Source organism: Pan paniscus, chromosome 3 (assembly GCF_029289425.2).
Source record: "Pan paniscus chromosome 3, NHGRI_mPanPan1-v2.0_pri, whole genome shotgun sequence".
NCBI lineage: Eukaryota > Metazoa > Chordata > Mammalia > Primates > Hominidae > Pan > Pan paniscus.
The window spans coordinates 103785964-103810264 of record NC_073252.2 but is presented as its reverse complement, the minus strand read 5'-3'; the positions used below and the strand labels follow the sequence as shown (position 1 = coordinate 103810264).

General features: G+C 36.9%; 2 protein-coding genes across 11 annotated transcripts in view; one reads left to right on the top strand and one right to left on the bottom strand.

The window, feature by feature from the left end:
- Positions 1-24239, bottom strand: part of GSTCD (glutathione S-transferase C-terminal domain containing) — a 149498-nt gene extending 125259 nt beyond the window's left edge. For 2 of the 10 annotated variants that reach the window (XM_008955352.5, XM_055111688.2), the window contains exons 1-3: positions 15317-15552; positions 6123-6569; positions 4634-5101 (exon numbers count right to left, since the gene is read on the bottom strand). In XM_008955352.5, the coding sequence (XP_008953600.2) occupies positions 4634-5101; positions 6123-6548 (894 nt within the window). In that variant the 5' untranslated portion in view covers positions 6549-6569; positions 15317-15552. Of the gene's footprint in view, positions 1-4633; positions 5102-6122; positions 6570-11514; positions 12229-13287; positions 13434-15126; positions 15553-15603 lie in introns of those variants that run through there. The other 8 variants (XM_055111689.2, XM_055111681.2, XM_055111683.2 and 5 more) reach the window with 8 other exon arrangements.
- Positions 15572-24301, top strand: part of INTS12 (integrator complex subunit 12) — a 26122-nt gene continuing 17392 nt past the window's right edge. Inside the window, exon 1 of the mRNA XM_003829979.5 lies at positions 15572-15695. The gene's annotated coding sequence lies outside the window, so the exon portion shown is untranslated. The remainder of the gene's footprint in view (positions 15696-24301) is intronic.

The window sequence follows — 24301 nt, the reverse complement described above, 5'->3', positions numbered from 1 at the left end:
TATGACCTTTAAATAAAAAGGTCAAGTCACAGGAAATCTCTACAAATATATTTCACAATAATATCAGAGCATGAGACAGAAAGGACAGAAAATAAAAAATTCATACATATATATTATACTGTATTTTAAGTGGACTTTAAGATTAAATGAGCACAAGTAATTGATTATAAGAACAAGGACTGTAACTCTCTTTGAATACTGAAGCACTTAAAACACTGCCTTGCAAATAAATACCTTGTTGAGTGAATGAACAAATGATAAAGAATCCATTTGTTACCTTCAGAGAGTAATCCCCTCAGTCAGTATTTTTCACGTTGCTATTTATCACTCATTTAGGGGTTGTGAAATCAACATAGTAGGTTTTTAAAAAATGAAATAGAAAATATCAGAGTACACATCCTATAAGTTATTTTGTAATTATTTATATATTTTTTACATATTATTTAAAGATATACATTTATTTCTATAATTATCCAACTTGTAAAATGTATTACAGTTGTCCTTCAGTATCCATGGAGGATTGGTTCCAAGACCTGTATCAGATACCCAAATCCACAGATACTCATACTCATGTCCTTGATATAAAATGGTATAGTATTTGCATATAACCTATACACATCCTCTCCTATACTTTAAATCCTAGATTACTTCTAATACCTAATACAATATAAACACTGTGCAAATAATTGTTATTCTGTATTGTTTAGGGGATCACGACAAGAAAAAAGTCAGTACATGTTCAGTACAGATGCAATTTTTTTTCCAAATATTTTAAATCTGTGGTTGGTTGAATACATGAATACAGAACCAATGGATATGGAGGGCCATCTGTATTTACTGAGTTAAAGTAAAAAAAAAGTTTGAAAAATACTCTCTAAGGTACCCTGAGAGCCAAAAAGTTTATTAATTCTCTCAAGAATTGTGAATTGCTTGGAAATAGATTAGGTGCTAAGGGAATGGATCTTTAGACATGATTATCACACAAGAAATTTTCTCTTTTCCTCATCTTTCCTGTACTCTTCGTTCTAGTGACTTATTTCTATTCGTTAGATGTACGTGGCATCTTTCCTTTCTTTTGAAATGAAGTTGCAACTAAATAACAATAATTCATGTTTACAAGAAATTGAGGAGGTTTACTCTGACAGGTCACTCCATTTATCAACATGCCAGGCCACTCTACTAATATCCAGATAGCTCAGAAGGTACTGAACCACATTCATTACACTCATGAAGATATATTTAAGGAAGTTGCTAATGAAAACTCTGTGAAATGAAAATTAAATTTCTTCATAAGGAATGATTACCAAATAGTTACCTGGCTTATAAGATCAAAACCATTATAAATATCACAGAGTTCTTTAAGGACAAGAAAAAAAAAAGATAATCTATTTTTAAAACAAAGGTTTAAAAAAAAAGTATAGCTATCAAAGCAAAAATAAAATTTTAGTAACTCTGTAGTTAATTGTCAATAAAGGGCAGAAAAATTTGTCTGAATAAAAAGAGAAGCAAGATGTTGCATCTATTCAAAATATCTCCTCCTTTGCATTCCTTTACAATCACTTACTATATAAAATATTTGTTCTTATTTTACATCATTTCCTTAGTCATACTTCCTTTTTTGAAAATATACTCACAGATGTTTAGGTGAGCAGTGTAAGCAGAGAAAAAACAGTAAACAACCTATCTAAATGAAAATATAATCCCAGCTCTCTGTTTTTTACTTATAAATTAGAACTAGTGAGTTAAAGCTAAAAGCTCTTGAGGACCTAATGAATAGGAATAGACACAGAAAATACAAATTTACCACTAAATAAGTGGCATCAACCATTTTTGCAATATGCCAGCAAAAAGTGAGGTTCCCAATTTTATGCCAATGGGAACACAGGAAGAGGTATTTAGTTTTGCTAAAAAATCAATTTCTAAAAGAGGAATGATTTTACCTAAGCTAATAAAGATGTCTCTGTGTGTGTGTGTATGTGTGTATTTAAACTCAATTCAAAGCATTAGAAGTTAAAATGTAGAAAATTAAATCATAAGTACTCAAATTACAAGATTTTATAAAATGATAAAATGCAACTTTCTGTCTTATAGGCGTACAATAATGTTTTAAATATTTCTGTCAAAGTGTACTTGCTTACTAGTAGCAATTGAAAAATAATATACAATCTTCTAGTATTGGAACAGTAGGATTTTGCCCTAGTATAGCTATTCATTGCTATTTCTCCCATAATGTTGATATGCTATCTACTAGAAAATTCTAGCAAATAAATTGAATGGGGGGAAACATGAGTGCACATATTAATTTATTCCTTTTAAATCTATTTCTAAGACTTTTCAGAGGAGAGGGTATCGTCAGGCCCCTTTCCTTATGAGGTGCTGAGCCATCAGGGGCTAACTTTGTAAAGTAATAAAGTATTTTCTGAAAAGGAAGAGCTTGCAGCAGGTTTATATATAATACCTTAGCATTTCCATGTTTGTCTCTGACAAACTAAAAAAAAACAAACAAAAAAAACACCTCATCCATCTACTTGTTATTGTTTTCCATCTTTGGTTTTATTCTGTTTAGCAGAACTGGGTATTTTCCCTAGTTCTTCTAATTTTGACCCTTAGTAATTCAAACCTTGATTTAGCAAAATTGACTCTTACTTTTATGTCCTTGACTTTATTCCTGCGACTAAATATTCTGTCCCTAGATTCAGTTTTATGCTTCTGGTACCTTGACCTTGATTACGGATGTTGAACTTGATCCTGATTCTCATCATTTGGATGGCCACTCCATTCACCTCAATGTATGTTAATGCAAGCAAAAAGGCTTGCCAACATAAACACTATATGAATTAAAATGACTACTTTATTACCCAAGATGATTTAAAGAGAAAAATATAACAAATATCAAGGGTTTATCAAAGAAGGATGAATTCTGGAAAATATGAGGTGGGCGGATCACAAGGTCAGGAGTTCGAAACCAGCCTGGCCAACATGGTGAAACCCCATCTCTACTTAAAAAATACAAAAATTAGCCAGGCATGGCGGCGTGCACCTATAATCCCAGCTACTTGGGAGGCTGAGGCAGGAGAATTGCTTCAACCCAGGAAGCGGAGGTTGCAGTGAGCTGAGATTACACCACTGCACTCAGCCTAGGTGACAGATCGAGACTCCATCTCAAAAAAAAAAAGAAAAAAAATCCAGTAAAAATACAAAGGAACGAAGGAAAATATTTTGAGAATTAGTTTATGTATTCAAATAATTTTAATAAATTTCTTCAATAAAGGAATGGATATGCCACTTTCATTCAATTCTGATGAAACTGGAAACACAGTTATCCAAAGAAGTCAAGAAGACAGAAGACCAAGTACTTCATAATGTATCAAATGACTGCTCTAATGACTGAACTTGGTAATAGAAGAGAGGGATCATGGAGGAGAGAACCTAGGAATCATCTGACTAGGAAAAAATTTAAAAATCAATGTCTTCTTCCCACTCAACTCCATGGACTCTATGAAGACATATGACATCTGGCATTTAAAATAGCAATCAACATCTAAACAATTCCTGGATCTCTCTCTTTTTATATTGTTTTGGTTGCCAAATTTGGTTCAATTTTGAGGAAAAGAGAAATGTTCTTTAAGAAAATGACAATTGATGAATACTGCCGAGTTTACTTGTGAAGCAAAGCCTTCAAATACATAGATTTTCGATAGCAGTCTCTTCTGTCCATAGAGATACCTGAATTGTTGGTGATATATAATGAGAATGAAATCTAATATCTGATTCCTTAGTAGGGAAAAGGGGGAAATGCTTCCAAGAAAAAAACCCAAACAAAAGCAAAAAGCAATGCAGCTCTTGAAAACCAATTGGAAGGCTGCAGAGAGCTAAGCTTCCTATGTTCACTCTGGTATTATTTTCACCCTGTTCTTTTTTCCTCCACAGAGGGAATGTGTGTGTGCACACGTGTGTGCGTGTGTGAGTGTGTGTATGTAAGACAGACAGAGAGAGAGAGAGAGAGAGAGAGATCTTCCTACTCAGAAAACGTTCTATCTATTCTCCCCCAGCACATAATAACAGAGCCAGCTACTTTACTCTCAGAGAGAACAGAGAAAAGTACACAGGTCAGAATAAAATATTTTCAGTTTGATAATACCTAACATAAGATTAATTTAAGTGACTAACAATTCATTATAAAATTTAGCTGACAAGATTTTTAGTTTTTTTTTTTTTAACTGGACCCTCTAATAGTAGACGTCCAACGGACTATCCATTGCACCACAGAGCCGACTTGGACCTTCTACTATTAGAAAGTAATCACAACAGAAACTTGAAATTAATAATAACAATTGTTAACATTTTAGCAACTTCACCTTAAAAGTCATAGTAATTACTAACTTTGATTGAGAGCTTACTATGTGCCAAGCACTGTTCTCCATACTTCACACAAACTTTAATTTGTTCCTTACATTTTTCCTTTTAGATAGGTACTATTATTATCTCCATTTTACAGATAAGAAAATGGAGAAAGATATTAATAACTTTCCTAGCAGCATATTGACGATAAGAAGTAAAACAGAAATTCAAACCTAGGCAATTTCATAGACTGAAACTCATAGTAATGTGTACAGTCCAGATGAAACCTTACCAAGAAATGATGGATACAGGGCAAGAGCACAATATCTGCCAGAGTGAAGTAAAGCCCTTCTGCAAACACATGCTCCAGAGGTGGAAGGTCGGAGGCTTTTGCTTTTCTGATATGAGAAGGCTCTCTGTTGGTAGTAGCTGGTTCTTCCTGTACTGTGAGCTTTGAGAATGCCACTTTCAGTTCCAAACTCTCGGATGAAGAATCCAACCCTTCAGATGTTTCCTGTGTGTGGACCTTGCTCTTTGCCTTTCCCTTAGTAAGGGGAGGCCCAACTCCATCAGCCTTCTGTTGCTTGAGCTTCTGCCTGCGGAGTTTATCATCATTATGCACTCTAACAGGCTCACTAAGCTTTTTCTCTAGCTGTAGTATTTCTACAGGTATAGTTGGGGGCTGGTCAGAAGATTCTCTGAGAAAATTCTCAATAGCCAAAGGGATGGTGAGTTCACATAGCCTGGTCCACTGACTAACCTACAAAACAAAAACAAAACAAGAAATGAAAGGATTTTTTAATTTCAATATAACTTTAGAAAAAATAACTGTCTTATTGGGAAATAAGTTTTGAGCTCAATCATCCCTGGGCTAGGCTTTTATGTTGTATCAGGAGACACATCACAGTGTTTCAGAAGTAAAAACATTAAGCAAAGGAAGTTTAGCATTCCTGTATTCCCCTTACTAAATAAATCATTACTTCCCAAAGCCTTTACAATATACCTCCCCTGTCCTACCCTCCTCCTAGCCCCCACAATAAGCAGGGCTTCCAAAGCATTGCTATTTGAGCTCCTATTTATATGTAAACATTCCATTTAAAAATCAACATAACTAAAATAAAGAAAAAAGGGTTATTTTCTAAAAATGTCTCCAAACTTTATAAATTAAGACTTAAATTCTTATTTTTCAATACTGCACTGAAATATTGACACACGTAAAGGGTATATTAGCCCATTTGCATTACTGTAAAGGAATAGGTGAGGCTGAGTAATTTATAAAGGAAAGAGGTTTATTTGGCTCATGGTTCTGCAGGCTATATAAGAAGCATCTGCTTCTGATCAGGACCTCAGGAAGCTTTTAGTCATGGTAGAAGGCAAAGGGAGTGCAGGCATGTCACATGGGGAGAAAGGGTGCAAGAGAGAGCAAGGAAGAGGTACCAGGCACTTTTCAACAGCTAGATCTCTCATGAACTAATAGAGCAAGAACTCACTCATTACCCCAGTGAGAGCACCAAGCCATTTACGAGGCATCTGCCCCCACGACCCAAACACCTCCTACCAGGTCCCACCTCCAAAAACATTGGGGATCACATTTCAATATGAAATTTGGAAGGGATAAATATTCAAACTATATCAAAGGGCTACTTTATTTCATTGGTTACTGGGGTTTTTTAAAAATAAATAAACGTTTATTCCTAATAGGAAGTTAAAATATTAAATGGTCAGGTAATTATGTTATCACTGTGTAGCTTCAAATAACAGAAAAAAGACATTATACTTACTTCAGCACAGGCTTTCAAGCAAGTCTTTTTAAAGCCCAGAAGTTCCAAAAGTTCCTTCTTTAAGGGGTCTGCTTCATAGGATTTCTGGATTATGTGTCTCAATACAACAGCAAGTCCTGCTCTACAAAAATTGTCTGATCGTTCTACTACTGCAGGCAAACAGCAATTTTGGACTATTGGTGGGAGCTCCTGCCTTGAAATAATCTGTATTTCAACATCCTGGATCAGGTCATCTCCTAGTAGTGAACTATCTCTACTCACTTCTTTGGTGACAACTAAGCAAATTTTAAAGATTTTACAGTCACAGTAAGATAACAGAAATAAAGTTACAGATGTATGAAGAGGAAAGATGCATCCTTTTGTTTGGTGAGAAAAGTCCAGGTACAGGTATTCTTCTTCTGTAAGACTTTTCTTTATGGCTTTCATTTTCTTCTTTCATTGGGTCACCTAAAGTATAAATTGAAGTGATTATGGTCTTAGAATATAATCATTTAGAAGCTAAAATAAAAGAGGAATGTTTCAAAAGCCTGTTCTAGAAATCAGTAAAAATTTGCAGTAGCTAATAATGCTATAAGGTTTGTTTCTGAAGACTGACTAAATGACTTCCAAAAGAAAAAAATTCCACCCTGTGCAATTAACTAGCATTAGAGGAAATATTACACCCAGCTCCTTTAAAATGAGCAAACCCCAGTGCTTTGCAATAGAGCCCTCCCAATCAAGTACTTTGGGGTCTCACTATATGTGAGAACAGGAGATAAATAGAAGGGGAAATAAATTAACCAAAAATACTGAGAGCTGTCTGGGGATAATATCCTTGAGAAGTTTTGACAGTGCTGGTCCTTCCATACTGCTTCTTTTTTATGACCCTACAAAATAATAGGGAGGGGATATTCGTTCTTTCAGGAGAAGTGGATTCTCCTCAAGTAAGTGATAGCTGCTGAGTGCTGAATCATAATATAAAAATATTTAAATTTCCCCATAACATGGATACTGATAGCTATCTTAAAGTTAACATGTCCAAAATCCAGTTCCTTATTCTCTCCCATCCCTCAAACCTGCTCCTTATGTGTCTTCCCATCTCAGGTTACACCATTCTTTTCCTTCACACCCCCATAACCAAACCCTCCAAGGTCTTCCCATCCTCCTTAGAGAAAAGCCAAAGTTTCTGCAACAGCCTACAAAAATCTCCTTGATCTAATCCTCCTTTATGTCTCAGAGTTTGTCTCATTAACTTTCTTCATTGCTCACTGCTCCAGCCAAAGTAGATTGTTATTCCTCTAAAACAGCCATCTCCAACATTCTTGGCACCACGGACCAGTTTCATGAAAGACAATTTTTCCATGGGAGGTTGGTGGGGGGATGGGGATGGTTTCCGGATGAAACTGTTTCACCTCAGATCATCAGGCATTAGATTCTCATAAGGAGCATGCAACCTAGATCCCTCCTGCGTGCAGTTAAGAGGGTGGGAGCTCCTATGAGAATCTGATGTCGCTGCTGATCTGACAGGAGGCGCCATTCAGGCAGTAATGCTGGCTCACCTGCCACTCACCTCCCACTTTGAGGTGGGGTTCCTAACAGGCCACAGATGGATACTAGTCCTGGGCCCAGGGGTTGGGGACCCTTGCTAAAACACTAGGTACATTCTCACATCAGGGCCTTTGCATTTGGTGTTTCCAGTACCTAGAACAGTTCCTCGCTTCCTTCAGGTATTTATTTATTCAATGGCAACTTCTTACTAAGATCCTCCCTGACTACTCAATTTAAATCACAAACCCCAATCCCCACGCTCCCTGAAAAAAACCTTTCTGTTTCCATCTATGTTTTTTCTTCCTAGCGCTTATTGCTATGGTGATATACTATATGTTATTATTTGTCTCCTCTAACTAGAATGTTCCATGAGTAAAAATTTTTTGTTCACTGCTTTATAGGTGTATTATATATATAAGCAAGCAGTATTTGACAAATGAAAGCAGAGATAAATATACATACTGGTTAAAGGTGCAAACACACACAGTCTTGAGGTCAGATTCTTCATGGCTATTTTCGAGTCATATTCCTTAAGGTTTTTATCAATTGTCCTGTCTTTTTATGTTTATACATTTCCCGGGTCAAAAATTCCTAATGTTCTAATACATAAATTACAATTCCAAAACTGACACTAGATGGCACTCTTTAAAAGTATTCACCATGGAAATACGTACCAGAAACATGACATATTAGAAGGAAGATTACTTTAAAAGCTGTTAAAAAGTACACATGCGCCTCTTGTCTTTTAATTGTATTCAAAATGTTAGTGTACACTTAATTTTAGAAAACCTTCGTCATACTAAATTTTAATATTTTAAATTCCTTTTTTAAAAAAATCTGAAACAAGACCTAAACACTTTAAGCTTCTTAGTTCTTCATTTTTTAAAACTAAAGAACTTGTAATCCATTATAAAAAATAAATATAGTTAGTAAAGTATTACCTTAGAAAGTTTCTTAATAATACAAATAATCACTACTGCTTTATTTTATATTTCTTCTATTAAAATATAACAGATATATACCATGATTTGTTACTTTTTAAAAGATTATCTGGGGGAAAATTATTTTATATACTGTAAAAGCAACAACTTTTTAACTTACAGATGCCATTTTCTCCCTGAGCTTATTTTTTTTAAATTTTTGTCACTGAGAGATAATTTTAAAACAAAAAGGTATTTATTAAAGATCAAAGTTCACAGAGTTTTTTTATAAAGCTGAATAGAGCTCTGGAAATATTTTCATTATTAATATAACACCTTTATGCTATAAGTCCTTAAAAACAGTCAAACAAAGTGAGATCTGTAACAACACTAGGGCAAAAAGGACCAACCACATTTTCCAGGAATTAACAGTCTTTTTGAGGAGTTTGCTCTGGACTCACTCTCCTGACAGTAGGAGAGTAAAAAGAAGACTCACCCCTAAGTGTTTCAAGAAAGCAGTTTTGAAAGAAAACATGACTGATTTCATCATTTGCCGAACAGTCTAAAAAATAGTAATTATGAGGCTCATCCTAACACTTTTTAAAAAACTGGAAACAAAGCCATGCTATTTAATAGCTTTTAAGATATGTAGAAATATTCTTTTTAAAAGTATGCCTATATTTGCCACGTTGTAAGGCACATAAGAATATGAAAATAGGATTTTAGACATATTCTATAAACTCTTCTCACTGTTAGCACTTAATAAAATGCTAAATGTCAGCAAAACAGAATAGCAATAACCTGCCCATGGTGATATCTAAAAATTAATGAGATACCTGAGAGAAAATGCAACAAAGTACTGTTGATTCTTAACGTATTTTTTTTAATATAGATGTTGGTTTTTCCCCTGGGAGATTAAAAATGTTACTTAATGATCTTAGAATAAAAAAAAAAATTACTCTCCTTGAATAATGTCTCCCTATTATGTACTAATGTAATTTTTAAAATAAATACTAAATATTTGTAAACCTGTACAAATGTGATGTTTTTGGCTTGCACTGTGCCTTTTTAGAGAGTAGAACCAGTATTTGCTCCAAGTATGCAAATATCACAGGCCAAAAAAAAAAAAAATCCTTCCTCTTTTTTCTTTTCTAGCTTCAGAATGCCTTAGTTCACTAGTTTTCTGTCACGAGCTTTAAGAAGGTAGGTACTATAGAATCAACTTCTGTCTCCAGGGCTTCTGCGGCACAGCTCTTGTTACTCCATATTACATTCCTGCCAAGCACAGAAATAGAGTAATTTACTCTTTCTCAGCTTTGACAGGTGCCACTCTGCAGAGAGGGAGTGAGAAAGTAGCAGACAAAACCACAAACTTCAGGATATTAAATAGACTGTGCATCTCTTTCCTGGACGTGCCAATTTGCTTGGGAATCTTGCCGAATGAATAAATAGGTAAAAAGAAAAGATTATGTCTTTGATTTCATTACTCAGGAATGTTCTAATATATTTTTAAATGGTGGAATTAGTCACAGGTTTAATATTTAGGCATTCAGATCTGTTTTTTTTTTTCCACTTTCATTCTAATGAATATATCTTAGCCTTGATAAAACACAGAGAATGAGAGATAAACAGTAAACATATTAAAAACAAGCATACTTCTCCACAGTCCAGAAAAAATAAAGCTTGAAAATTTTGTGATCAAAATTCAAGTCAAGATCTATGGCATTATGTATAACATTATATATTAGATAAATTATATATTATATAATGAAGACCAAAAAGTGCATAACTGCTGCAAATGATTAACCTGTGTTTTGTTTTTTGTTTTTTCAAATAAGTTATCTTTGTGACTACAATTTGATAGGAGCTCAACAAATGTTAGGTAAATAAAGTTTTAAATATTACATACATTTTATTGTCCACCTACTATGTGCTAAGCACACAGAACATGTGCATTACTTCTAATGCTCACAATCCTTAAAAGTATTTTATTTCCATTCTAGAGATGAGAATTGTACATCAGTCCGAAAGTATTAATTAAATTCATAAAAGATCTTATTTAGAGACATTTAAGAATAGGTATTGTTCTAATATAACAGTACTATTTATAAATAAAATTTCATAAATTGAAGCAATTTTACCAAAGTGAAAATTGTGAGATATTATGTTATTCTAAGCAAGTATGCTGGTTTCAGTAATCCTTGATATAAACTTCCATTCCAAAGGCTGGGTTATTTGACAAGTTTCTGCACTGGATTAAATTCTTTTGCAATTCTTTCCTGATTCCTTTCATTGGCTACTCTGCAGATGTCTCAGTGACCCACAGCTCAGTGTTTTGCTCTCTGCTCAATCCACACTCCATCCTTCGAATACTGGCTTTCAAACTTTTGAGGATGCCACACAATTAGGTATATATTTTATAATGTAACACACAATACACTGAATAAAATGGAAACAAAAATGTCATGAAGCAATACTTATCCTACAATATGGGATAAATCTGATACTTTTTACTCTGTGCTTGTTTTTTTAAATGCCGGTTGTTACTCATTACATTGATTTCCTGACTCATTAATGGGGCACAACTCACAATATGACAGCACTGTTCTGGGTGATCTCCAGTGCCATAGCTTTAAATATGATCTGACTCTTACATGTATATCCCAGCCGTATCTTCTCCCCTAACTCCAGACTCCTATATTCTACTTGACATCTCCATGTGGATGTTTTTCTAAACCTGCTCCCCTTCCCTTCGTGTTCTACTTCCTGGTAAATTGGCAACACCAATCACCCAGATGCTTAGGCCAAAAACTCAAAAGTCCCAGTCAACTTCTTTTTTTCTCTCTCTCATACCCTGCCATCTCTACCTTTGAAGTATATGCTAAATCCAACTCCTCAGCACCTCTACCACTACCACCTTAATCTAAGTCATCGCCAGTGCTTACAAGGACTACTGCAAAAGCCTATTAACTATTTTCCTCCACTTTCCATAAAACAGTCCATTCTCCAACAACAGGGTGATCCTTAAAAACATAAATCAGATGTCTCGTGCTCAAAACCATCCAATGGCTCTTCAGCACACTCAGAATAAAATCCAAATTTCCTATTATGGCCTATAGGCCTACTGTGACCCTAGCTATCCCTTTCTGACCTCATCTCTTATCCTTCTTCACTCCCTTCCAGCCATAGCTGTCCTTGCTGTTTTTGGAAGGTGCCACTTGAGAATATTTGTACTTGCTATTGCTTTGCCTAGAATGCTTTTCTCCAAGAGATTCACAGGGCTTGCTCCCTCATTTCATTGATTTTTCTGCATAAATATTAACTCAGAACAGCCTCTCCTGACTGCCTGAATTGAAAAAGCACACCCTAGCCTCTTACCTAGCTTCCCTTTTTCTTCATAGCTCTTATCACCTAACACTATATCTCCAGTGCTTAATGAACTGAAACTTTAGTTCAAGGAATGAATGTACATACATGAATGTCAGAAATCACTGTCTGAGAGTATTATTAATAACTTTAGTCTTGGTACAATGTGTATCTCATTCTTCATGACACCATTCTTTCTTTTCCAAATTAATAAGTCTATTTTAAGGACCAACTAAGTATAAACTAAAATGAAGAAATAAGATCACCTTTGTGAGGTGAATTGGGAAAAGTATAAATGGAATCTAACCAAACTCATAAATAAAGCAAGCACAGAAGTTTTTATGTATACTTATATCCAGGGCAAAGGAACTAAGAATCTTAACTAGATTCCATACATGTGCCTAGCAAGAATATTTATAAAACAAGAATTATAAAGTAATAGATTAGACCCGAGACTGTTGAGCCAGACCACCTGGGTGCAAATATACTGGTTCTGATTCCTAGTAGCTATAAAGAACTTTTCTGCATATCTGTTTCCTCACTTATATAATAAAATGGAAATAATAATAACTGTACCTACCATGTAGTGTGCCATACAGAACAAAGCTTGTCACATATTTAGTCCTTAAATAAATACTAGCTACTATTACTTCTTTATAATTTATAACCAAATTCCTTACCAATTGGCACTATTAAAATATGTAAACCTTGATGGGCAAAATTCAAATTATGGTTTATATTTTCAAGCTTCTTTCCATGAAAGGTAAAGGATTTATATTGATTGAAAAGTTTTTCCCAACCAAATACTGAAAAAAACATATTTGTTACTGAGGCTGAAAGCCAGGGAATCATGAAATGGTAAAATATAAATGTGAAACCCTTAATCCATGTGCATATCAACCTATTGTACAAAATAAGAAGTTCAACACAGTTTACAAGTATGAAAAATCACAAACACTTACTTTTCTTAAAGATTAAAATTTAAACCTGCCTAAATTCTCTCCTACATCATATGTTCAACATTTTGAATTTTATAACTTAGCTTGTGTTTTATGCTTTTCATAAAACAACAGTATTTGGTTGAAAATTGTACCCTATTTTATTACAATAATATAGATTTAACCAAAACAAAACAAAACAAAAAAACTTGCCCCTCAACAGATAGATAGCAGCCAATTACCTTAAATATTTAGGGTCAAAAACGATAAGAAAAAAACTGAGATTTTTTTCAAGCTCATTAAATATGTAATATGGGATGCAGTTAAGTCCTAGAGAACAAAAGCCAGTGATTAAAATTAGCTGTTTTCTTATCTGGTAAAGAAGTAGGAAAAGTTTTTAAGTGAAAAGCTTACCGTAACCTTAGCCACAAACGAAGTGTGTAATCTTCTCTCTGGAGAATCAGGGAATCATCTGTTGCCATGGAGTCATAATGCCTTCAGCTAAACCCGACCTCATAATTAACAGTGATCCACAGCGCAAATGGCTAACATGTTACCAACTATGAAATAAAATTACTGAATTTTCACAGCAAACAATACCTGTGCTTGTTTTAATCTAAATGGTTTAAATATCTGCATTCCAAGTATTCCAATATTCTGCATAACAGAATTCCATAAGCTACATTAAATACCTTAGAATTTAAAAAAAAAAACCCACATACTAGGGAACTGTGTATACTACAGATGTATTAGCTGGCTCCAGAATTTGTTAATTTTGAGGCCTGCTAAATTGTTGCTATTAGAAAGGCTAATTGGATACTCAGTATTTATTCTTTGTTAGAAAAGCTAATTGGATACTCAGTATTTATTTTTATTTAAAAATCACAGATGATGATACAAAAGCTACAAGTAAAACAAGTTTAAAAAAACAAAAACAGGCCGGGCGCGGTGGCTCACGCCTGTAATCCCACCACTTTGGGAAGCCGAGGCGGGCGGATCATTTGAGGTCAGGAGTTTGAGACCAGCCTGGCCAACATGGTGAAACCCCTCCTCGACTGAAAAAAAAAAAAAAAAAAAGGAGCCGAGTGTGATTGTGGGCGCCTGTAATCCCAACTACTCGGGAGGCTGAGGCAGGAGAATTGCTTGAGCCCGGGAGGCGGATGTTGCCATTGCAATCCATCCCCAGGCGACTGAGCAGGACTCTGGCTCAAAAAAAAAAAAAAAAATTGATGGGCCCACTACTACGGAAGCTCAAGTTTGAGCTGTGTTTAAATTAAAGCAAAAACACGTAGAAGTGCAAAATATATAAAATAAAAATAAATGATGATTCTCAAATCTCATTGACCTTTTCAGTCTTATTTTTGAAGTGAGACCTCACAAAACGATACTTTCAGGTGTAATACAAACACAATTTTTAGTAATGAGTATGCTTAAAGCAATCCTCTCAGTGGTGTATGCTCCCCATCAGGCAGTTAAAAAAAAGAAAAAAAAACACCCGCATAGCTTAATGTTTATTAAATATGACAGCGAATCACTTAGTTGTGTTATAACAGTTTATTATCATGGATTTAAATGACCATGTTTACATGTTTAAAATTATCACATCACTAGTTCTTGCTAGCTTTTGCATTTTCTCCTGTAAACATTGTTTTTACAGATAAGCTTAGATAAAATAGAAACACACCACCTTCTTTATCAATAATGTAGCACACAATATATTACTAAAGCTGGTATTTTCTTGATATTCAAGAATTTATGACAAGGAATGGGATCCTGGCATTAAGAATAAAGGGGAAAAAAACAAGTCATCTCATCCCAAAACCAGGTAGAAAGTTGGGATGGGAAGCACGTGTATTAGCAAACGTTTTTGAAACCAAAGCAACTTTCATGCAAATTAAACTTTCTATAGAAGTTAAAAACCCAAGAGATACTGCTGTGATGACAAAATATAAGCAAATGGCCCCAAATGAAGCAAGTCCTTTGGAGTAAATGTTAAGTAGTATTCACATAGAACTGCTTTCTGCAATCAGGAAGGGCTGGAATGGAAAACTCAATGCCAAAGAGAGAAGAGAAGTTAGTGTGACCCAAGAGGTCTTGAAGTAACACTTAACAGCAAATATCAAACCACCCCAACCAACGCCTCCAACTGGAAGCTGCCCCATTTCTCCATCAGCAGAGGAAGACATGAGGGACTGGCTAGGGGGAAACTGGGAAACGCGTACTACCGAGGAGCCCAGAACCCTCAACCCGCACCTTCAGCAGGAGTGGCCAAAAAGGAGTTTGAGGCGGCCCCAGGGCGGAAGAAAAATCAGGACGATGATACCACGCCCTTGTCCTTCCCACCCTTCCCCCGCATCCTCAGCCCTGCAGACCCCCGAAGAAAAGAGCAGTTCTTAGGGGGTCGCGGAGGCTGAGAAGCCGGCGGCCCGAGCGCCCTCTTTACCTGGTCGCAGAGGCGCGGCCAGGCAGGGAGGGTGCGTGAGCGTGTCGGCGACCTGGGCAGCCTGCGCCTTCCCGCCCAGCCCGAGCTGGAATTCCAAGGCTGCCTCTGGGAGCTGCTGCCCGCAGACCACTCGCCTCCACAGAGGCCAGGAGAAAAACGACAGCCAGTTTATGTGGAAAATACTCGCGCCGGCCGTCATTCATAATCCGGCGGACCGGAAAAAGGGAAGTAACGTCACTTCCTACTGTCGCACTGCCAAACATTTCCCCCGCCCCTACTGTGGGAACCTTTGTTTTCCTGCTTTCGGAGCCGGCCAGTGCGGGAACCGTTTCCGAAGGGACCACCGGGAACAGACGGATCGGCAGGGCGGGGCGGAACGGTGAGTTATGCTGAGCGACTCTGCTCCTGGCCGCCTCCTGGAGGCTCGAGACCCCCCCCCCCGCCAGGAGCGAGGTGGGAGAGTAGCTACGTAGGGTATTAGTTTCCTCGCTCCTCAAGGGGAATCATCATAATTTACGGGCGGTTGCGTGCCCTAGACTGACTGCTCTCCCCTTTCAGTGAGGACTGTGCTTCCTCCGAGGGAGTTGCGGGCCGGGGCATGCGGACCGAGCATATTTCTAGATCTAGGGACAAGGGACTTGGAATCCTGCCTCGGACTTTGTCGGAGGGTTTTAGTGACTTCTCTACGTAGCTCCCTCATTGTCTCTCATCTTTTGGCTCCCCTGTCAAGGACCATCCCCCATTCTAGGACTTCGATGTGTGATGCTTTGATCAAAGGATTGACATTCCTTTTCTAAGTGTTTGCTGTCAACTTTCAGCCACTTGATTGGTTTGGAATCGGAGCCTTTTCTCCTGCGATTCCAGGTGTCCCTAAGGTATCAGTGTTATCCAGAACCAAGAACTCAGTGGAGGAATGAAAAAGGCAGCATCTTTAAAAGAATGTTTATTGGAAGGGGTTGCAAGAGCTTGCGAAGTCATGAAGAGCAAAGTTTTTTAGAGCCATTATGAAATGGCAACAGTAATACTGCACTCTATGTGAACAGATTCGGTTTCCTTCATCTGGGGCACATGCATATGATCAACTTTGGACTTCTTTTGAGATTGCCTGGTAGGGTGAAAAATGGATCTAGGAGAAAGCACATACTTATATTTATATATGAATGCCCAATTTAGATTGGAGAGATCACAGAAGCCTTATAAGGTGACATTTACGCAAAAAACCTAGTTCATTCATTCGATAAATATTTTTGAGCCCTTATTAAGTTTCAAGCACTAGGGAAATAACAGTGAACAAAACAAGTTCCTGCTGTCATCAAGTTTACAGACCAGTAGGATTAATGAATTTAAGCAAGACAGGCGAAAGATTATGAGAATTTTACAGATAGGAACATTGTACTACAAGTCCCCAGTCGTGAAAGAGGTGATTGCTTTGCTTTTGCTTTTTTGATGTTTGGAATTTTTTTTGTGGGGGCAGGGGTGAGTTACTTTTGTGATTTTTGCTGAAGGGACCTTGGAAATGGCTACAATTGTGTAGAAGGAGAGATAAGACCACTATACTTTGATCACTTAATTCCAGTAATTCTATAGCCATTATTTTGTTGTACTTTGCAAAGTGACAAAGAGATAGACAAAAAGATAAATATAGACTCTGCCCTTAAAGTACTCAGAGTTTTGTAGGGGACATAACACTTGTGCCAAAAAAAAAAAAAATGCTTCAAGGGAGAAAGTTGCAATACCATGAAAAAGCACTATGAGATATCCTTGAATGGAGAGACTATTAATAGGGTTTGGAATGGAGAGGGGCACAGCAGCTGTCAGTCAAATCTTCATGAGAAGTATTTGAATAGGGTCTTGATAGGATGTAGATATATAAAAATAGGTAAAGAGCTTCCTGGACAAAAAAAATAAGAGTGGCAGGGTCAGCTAGCTATAAGGCAGATCTGGGGATGATGAATGATAATTTTTGTGCCAGTTACTGAATCTTCTCAAATGCTAGGCCAAGAAATTTGGTCTTTATTTCGAAGGTGGTAGAAAGCCCTAACTTCTCAGCAAGAATTTTTTTTTTTTTTTAATGAAAAAGAAGAAAACTGGGTTTCAGGAAAATTCATATGGCAACAATGTTGAAGTCAAGGAAAATAACGAGGTTATTGCCATAGTTCAAGTAAGCTAATAAAACCTGAATTTCAGTAGTAGCAGTGGAAGTGAAAAGTAGGACAAGTGTGAAAAATATTGCAGTCAGAATCCACAGGAATTCTGATTATTTGAATATAAGGAGTAGGGAAAGACTCAGTGAAGGAAAGACTTTGGTCTCAAACCTGACTAAAAGAAAGTTGTGTCATTTATTGAAAGTAAGAGCAGGACAAGGAACTTTTCGGGAAGATAATCAGAATCTCAATTTTAGTTGTAACTGAATTTGAGATGCCATTAAGGAATCAGATAGACACATACACTAAGCATTTGGAAACATGGGATTCAAATTTAAGAGATTTGGCTCGCACTTGTAATCCCAGCACTTTGGGAAGCCACAACAGGAGGATTGTTTGAGACCAGATAAGAGCAACATAGCAAGACCCTGGCTCTACTTAAAAAACAACAAAATTACCTGGGCATGGGTACGGTGGTGCATGCCTGTAGTCCTAGCTGCTTGGGAGGCTGAGGCAGGAGGATCACTTGAGCCCAGGAGTTCGAGGCTGCAGTGAGCCATGATCTCAGTGCACTCCAACCTGGGTGACAGAGCAAGACCATGTCTCAAAAAAAAAAAAAAAAGAGATTGAAGTTGGGGTAAAACATATTAAATCATCTACCCAGAGATGATAGTTGAAAACCTGATGTGTATAAGATTACCAAGAAGAAACTGCTAGCAGAACTAAGAAGATAGCCAAGGACAAATACTTGGACAATACCAAAAGCAACAAAGAAGATAAGCCAAAGAAAGAGTAGTCAGAGATAGAAGAGGAAAAACAGAAAAGTTGAGTATAACAGAACTCAAGGGAAGAGAAAGTTTTATGAAGTTGGAAGTAGATAACAAGTATTTACTTGGCCAACATTTACAGTTATTTGCTGTTTTCCAGGAACTCTGCCAGACAGGGGTTACAACAGCAGGCAAGACCAATCCACTGCCTGCCTTCATGGAACTTACATTCTAATGAGAAAGAAAGACTATTTACATAATTAACAGTGTGATTAATATTACAAATAAGTACAGAATGTTTTTGGGCTATGTAACAGTGAAACTTCTAGTTTTGTTGAGGGAATGTGCAGGAAAAACTGAAACTTGAGAGGTGACTTAAGATGGAGGTGGGGGTGGCACACTTTCTACTAAAGTGCTAAGGTAAGAAAGAGTATATTGGAGGACTTGAAATAAGTCAGATAGCTATAACAGAGAGAGTGAGAATGGCCTGAGATACTAGGTAACATTTAATGAGTGTCAACTATGTGCCAGGTACTGTTGTAACTGCTTTATATGTATTATTAATCATGTAGAGCAATGGTCCCCAACCTTTTTGGCACCAGGGACCAGTTTCATTGAAGACATGGTTTCAGGATGATTCAAGTGCATTACATTTATTGTGCACTTTATTTCTCTTATTACTACATGGTAATATATAATAAAATAATTGGACAACTCACCATAATGTAGAATCAGTGGGAACCTTGAGCTTGCTTTCCTGCAGCTAGACGGTTTCATCTGGGGATGATGGGGTATACTGTGACAGATCATCAGGCATTAGATTCTCATAAGGAGCACACAACGTAGATCACATACATGCACAGTTCACATAGGATTCGCATTCCTATGAGAATCTAATTCCACCAGTGATGTGACAGGAGGCAGAGCTCAGGTAGTAATGCAAGTGATGGGAGTGGCTGTAAATACAAATGAAGCTTCCCTCGCTTGCCTACTGCTCACCTCCTGCTGCATGGCCTGAAGGTTAGGGACCCCTGATGTAGAGAATTGGAGACCTTGTTAAGAATCTTATTCTTGAACCTTTGGATTGTGAGAAGTGATAAAAGGATTTTAAGCAAGTGAGTGATATGAAAAGGTTTAAAGGGATGACAAGAGTGATTGTGGGAGACTGATTAAGCTTTTGCAGTGGGCCGGATAATAGATGATGCTAGGTTGGTCTAGGGTGGTAGTAGTAAGGATTGAAAAGGGTGGATAGATTTGAGGTATGTTTAAGAGGTTTGGTTATTGAATTGGGGGTGGGAATTAAGGAAGTGGGAAGAGTTAAAGCTGCTTCTGGGTTACTGGCTTGGGCAATAGGGTAAATATCATTTGAAAAAGGGATTACTAGAGGAAGAACTGGTTAGGAGAAAAGGGAATAGTGTATGAGTGGCTCTGTTGGAGACACGTTGCATAGGAGGCACCAATGATATATCCATGTCAAGCTGGCAGTTGGATCTTGGGAGAGACACATGGACTGCAGAGATGTATTAGTAATCACTGGCAAAAGACTATATAGATCAAATTGTCTAGGGCAATAATTCCCAAACTTTAGAGTAGATAGAATTGCCTGGAAGGCTTAACACAGATTTCTAGACCCTACTCCCAGAGTTTTTTCTTCAGTAGGCCTAGGAATGGAGACCAAGAGTTTGTATTTCTAAGTTCTGATGTGATACCTATGCTGCTGACTCAGAGAACACATTTTTGGAAGAAGATGTAGAACAAGTCAAGGAGAGACCCAGAACCTAGCACTGAGGAACTCATTTTTAATTGGATAGGAGGAACCTACAAAGATGACTGACAAAGAAGTAGGAGGGACAATCCTATGCATTAGGTTTACCTGACTGAGGCCGCGAATGACTCATGAGAGCATTTTCATGGAATAGTGGGACAAAGGCCGAATTGCAAGAATTGCTGTGTAAATAGAAGGAATGAAGAAAAAGAGTACAAAAGCATATGATTTCTGAGAAAGTTTTGCTATAAAAGAGAAAAGATAGAAGATGTTAGAATATATTTAATGTCGATGAAAAGATGCCAGTAGAAAGGCTGAAAAAAAAAAAGAAGATATGGGAAATAATCGATAGGCCAAGGTTCAAGAGGGGACAAGAAGAGATAGGATCCAGATCCAGGTGACACTACATAGACAGCCACCTTCTCCTTTTTTATCAGATGGGAAAGAGGAAAGGATGAGTGCAGGTAAGTTTGTAGATGTGCTGGAAGGAAGTCGACTTAATTCCTCTCTGACAGCCTCTCTTTGTGAAGTAGGTGAGGCCATCTACTGAAACACAGAAGCAATTTTAAAAGAAAATGGAGGAAGTATAACTGATCTTTGCAGAAAGTGGGGAAGTGAGTTGACCAGAGAAGGATGAGAGAATTGCCAAGTTGTACTGAACGCCAAGCTGAGAATGGTGATTCTGAAGATAGAATGCATATATATTCCTCTCAGTTGCACTTAGAGTTTGGGTGCAGGCAGAGAGAGAATGGCTAGCAGGGTGGATGTCTATAAAGTAGGGAAACTACAGGGCTTTCGGGTGCCTAGAGTACTGAAAGAGGTATTTAAAGGGTGGACCACAGAATGTGAGCTGGATAGGAAGTAAACGGCATACTGCAATAAATCAAGGATAATAAGAGATACAGAAAAAAGATCATTGTTTAGTAATGGCGATTTTTGTGCTATATGCATTTGACACAGCTAATTCCCAGCATCACCTAAGAATTCACTCCTATCAATACTACTACTACCACTTCCCTAGGTCAGCGAAAGCTTTAAAGTGGTAAATATTAATTTTCTCACATTCTCCTTTTTGAAAGCAACATCTACGTTTTAAATGAAACCTACATTTAATATATTAAATTTCTTTCATATATACATTTTTCTTTCATACACACACACAGGACTTTGTTTTCTAGAACTCTAATCCATAGTAAGAATGATATGGCTCTTTTACAGTCTGTTTTGGCCATGGGTTTAGGAATGAATATACAGGAAAGGAATTGTATGGAAGTAACATGATTTGGTGTAACTCCAGGAAAATATTTTTGTATGTATAGATCAACACAGTTACACCAAGTTGCTGACCTCTTTATGACTGCTGTAGAAAGTAAACTTCTTTCACTATATGGATATTTGCCAGTAAGGAAGGAAAAGTAACAGAGATTAGAGAAGGCAACAGAAAAGGGGGAGTAAAGGTAAGATAGAAAACTAAAATATAAAATATAAACCACATAACCATAAGTGTTTTATTTTAGGCTCAACTACTGTTTTCTGTTTGGTGAGGAAACAAAAGTCAGGGCAAGAGGGTGCCAATAAGGAGAAAGCAGAAGGGACAAGAAATTGGAGGCTTCTGTAACAAAGAACAAGTAGAATGGGAATAGAGAAATGAATAAATACAGAAGAAAGATTGACTTGGCACTTTGAAGAGGTCCCTGGATTAAGGCAGTGGAAGAGATAGAGTAATGGAAGACTGTAGTCAGAAAGGAGAATTGATTGTAATAAAAGAGGAGAATAGTTGTGGCAAGTTTCAGATTTCACTGGCTGAAGATAAAGCTCCTTGAGGTTAAAGATAAATTATATAACACACTATTATCACTCTGTATATGAATAGATTTTTAAAAAATAAATAGAAATAGAAATAAAGTGGCCGGGCGCGGTGGCTCACGCCTGTAATCCCAGCACTTTGGGAGGCCGAGGCAGGTGGATCACAAGGTCAGGAGATCGAGACCATCCTGGCTAACATGGTGAAACCCCGTCTCTACTAAAAAATACAAAAAATTAGCTGGCCGTGGTGGCGGGCACCTGTAGTCCCAGCTACTCGGGAGGCTGAGGCAGGAGAATGGCGTGAACCCGTGAGGCGGAGCTTGCCATGAGCTGAGATCGCGCCACTGCACTCCAGCCTGGGTGACAGAGCAAGACTCTGTCTCAAAAAAAAAAAAAAAAAGAAATAGAAATAAATTAAGAAGTTAATATTTTTTTTCTCTGTATTCCACCATGGGGACCACTGGGCCAAAGGGCCATGTTAGTAATTTAGGGGAGGGGTACAAAGCCTGTTAAGTTTTATAATGGCAAGATTGCATAAAAAGAACTGACTCCAAGGTTCCAACTGGAATGTTGGTGTTGATGACTTCCGCAGTCTTGTAATCTAGGTGCTGACTCTTGTCACCTAATCTGTAATGTAAACCTCTTACCTGTGATTGTAGAAATACATAGCAATAAATACTTGGCTTTCATTTTTCAGCATAGAAATTTCAAGAAATGGTTTTTCTAATATATTACAAGGATTCTTTTAGGTGTCAACCCTTTGGTCAGTACCCAATAAAATAAATTGTTTTATAACAATCTGGATAAGTAAACTGCTATTTCCTTTACCTATATGAAATAAAATCAGTAGAAAGATTAGTAAACTGTCACAGGAGTGGAGTTTAAAGAAAAAAGAGATTAGGCTGTTACCCTTGTATATGCTGGAGGAATGGCAGGTTTACCCTTTTAATGTTGGAAATTTTATTAAGGAGCTATTTTTTCCTCAGAACATACATGGTGACCAGCCACATGAGTAAATTTTGAAATAATTTTTCTGTACCTATCATTATGTAGAGGTGATGTATATCATAATATAATTTTAAGAAGTGACAGAGGCTGCTTTTCAATTTTGTTAAATTCTTACAAATACAACAGTTTGAGATAAGGTTACTTTTTCATTATAGTACTGGCCTTTGGATTCCTTTCCATGGGTGATTCAGATGATATTTTAGTACAGTACAGAATTCGACAGTAATTTTGTAGTTATCAGGTAGATAACCAATACCTTCCTGGGAACTTAAAAAAAAAAAAAAAAGCCTAGGGATGTGTATGTGTGTGTTTCTTGTCAGATGTGGAGAAGGATGAGGAGTGAAGTTGGAGGGGAGGGAACAACAAAATCCATTTTCAGATGTGCTTTCATATGCTAGGATTCAACCTACAGCAAGTTTTAATGGTGTTATAAACCCCTGAAAATGGGAGATAACTGTGGAATTGCTGACAGTTCCCTAACTATAGCAGTGCAAGTGTGTTGCATTAATACAATATTAACCTCAAGGATAGAAGATTTCAAGCCATAGTATATTGATCAAAGGATTGAACACAAAGAATACATTTTTATTCTGATAATTTCTTGCCTGGAGAGGTCTTTGAAAAAGTGACAACCAGAAGCAGAACCACATGATAGCATTGGTATTAACTAAAAACAAAACTTTTTAGTATTGTGGAATTTCATAAGCCTTTGATGTATATCTTTATCCATCTTGGCTATTTTTTAAGCTCTTTAGGACACAAAGCATCATAGGCTCTGTGTGTGTGTGTGTGTGTGTGTGTGTGTGTGTGTGTGTGTTTTAAGTAGATATGATATTATCTCTCAGAGACCTTACTTTTAAAAATAGGTTAATGCATGAGATACCACAATCTAAATGTGATCAAATAAGGTTATCATTAATATGTTTTCTGAGACATTCAGGGTTGGGGCAGAGAACTAAAGAGGTGAGTTTAGAAAAAAAAAAAAAAAAGAGTTGAGGTAAAAGTGGCAGCAGTGACCATGATAGCTAATCACTTAATGCACCTTTTCACCATTGCCCTCTTACGATAGCCCTTACACACACAAACACATGCACACTAAGTCTTCCTTTGTGTTATGGAAATAAGGTTTGAGAGAAGAAATTTTGATACAGAGTAAACTTGACGTAAACCCATCAAGTTCTATGTACTGAAACTGCGAAGTGTATCTTTTAAAACACGGTTAGGAAGGAGTTCTGTGGTAGGGAGAGGCCTACCTGGATTTAAAACGTTACCATCGATATGGATACACAGAAAACTGATACTGCTAGTTGTTTCAGGGGAAAGGAACTAGATAATGCCTGTCAGGAATAAGAAGGAAATTTACTTTTATTTGTAATAACTTTTTGGTGATTTTAAATTTTATATCATGTGTACAGTATTATCTATTACAAATTAAAAAACAGAAAAGTAAAACTTTAACATAGATAATTGTGCATTGTCTTCTAGATTACTTTCT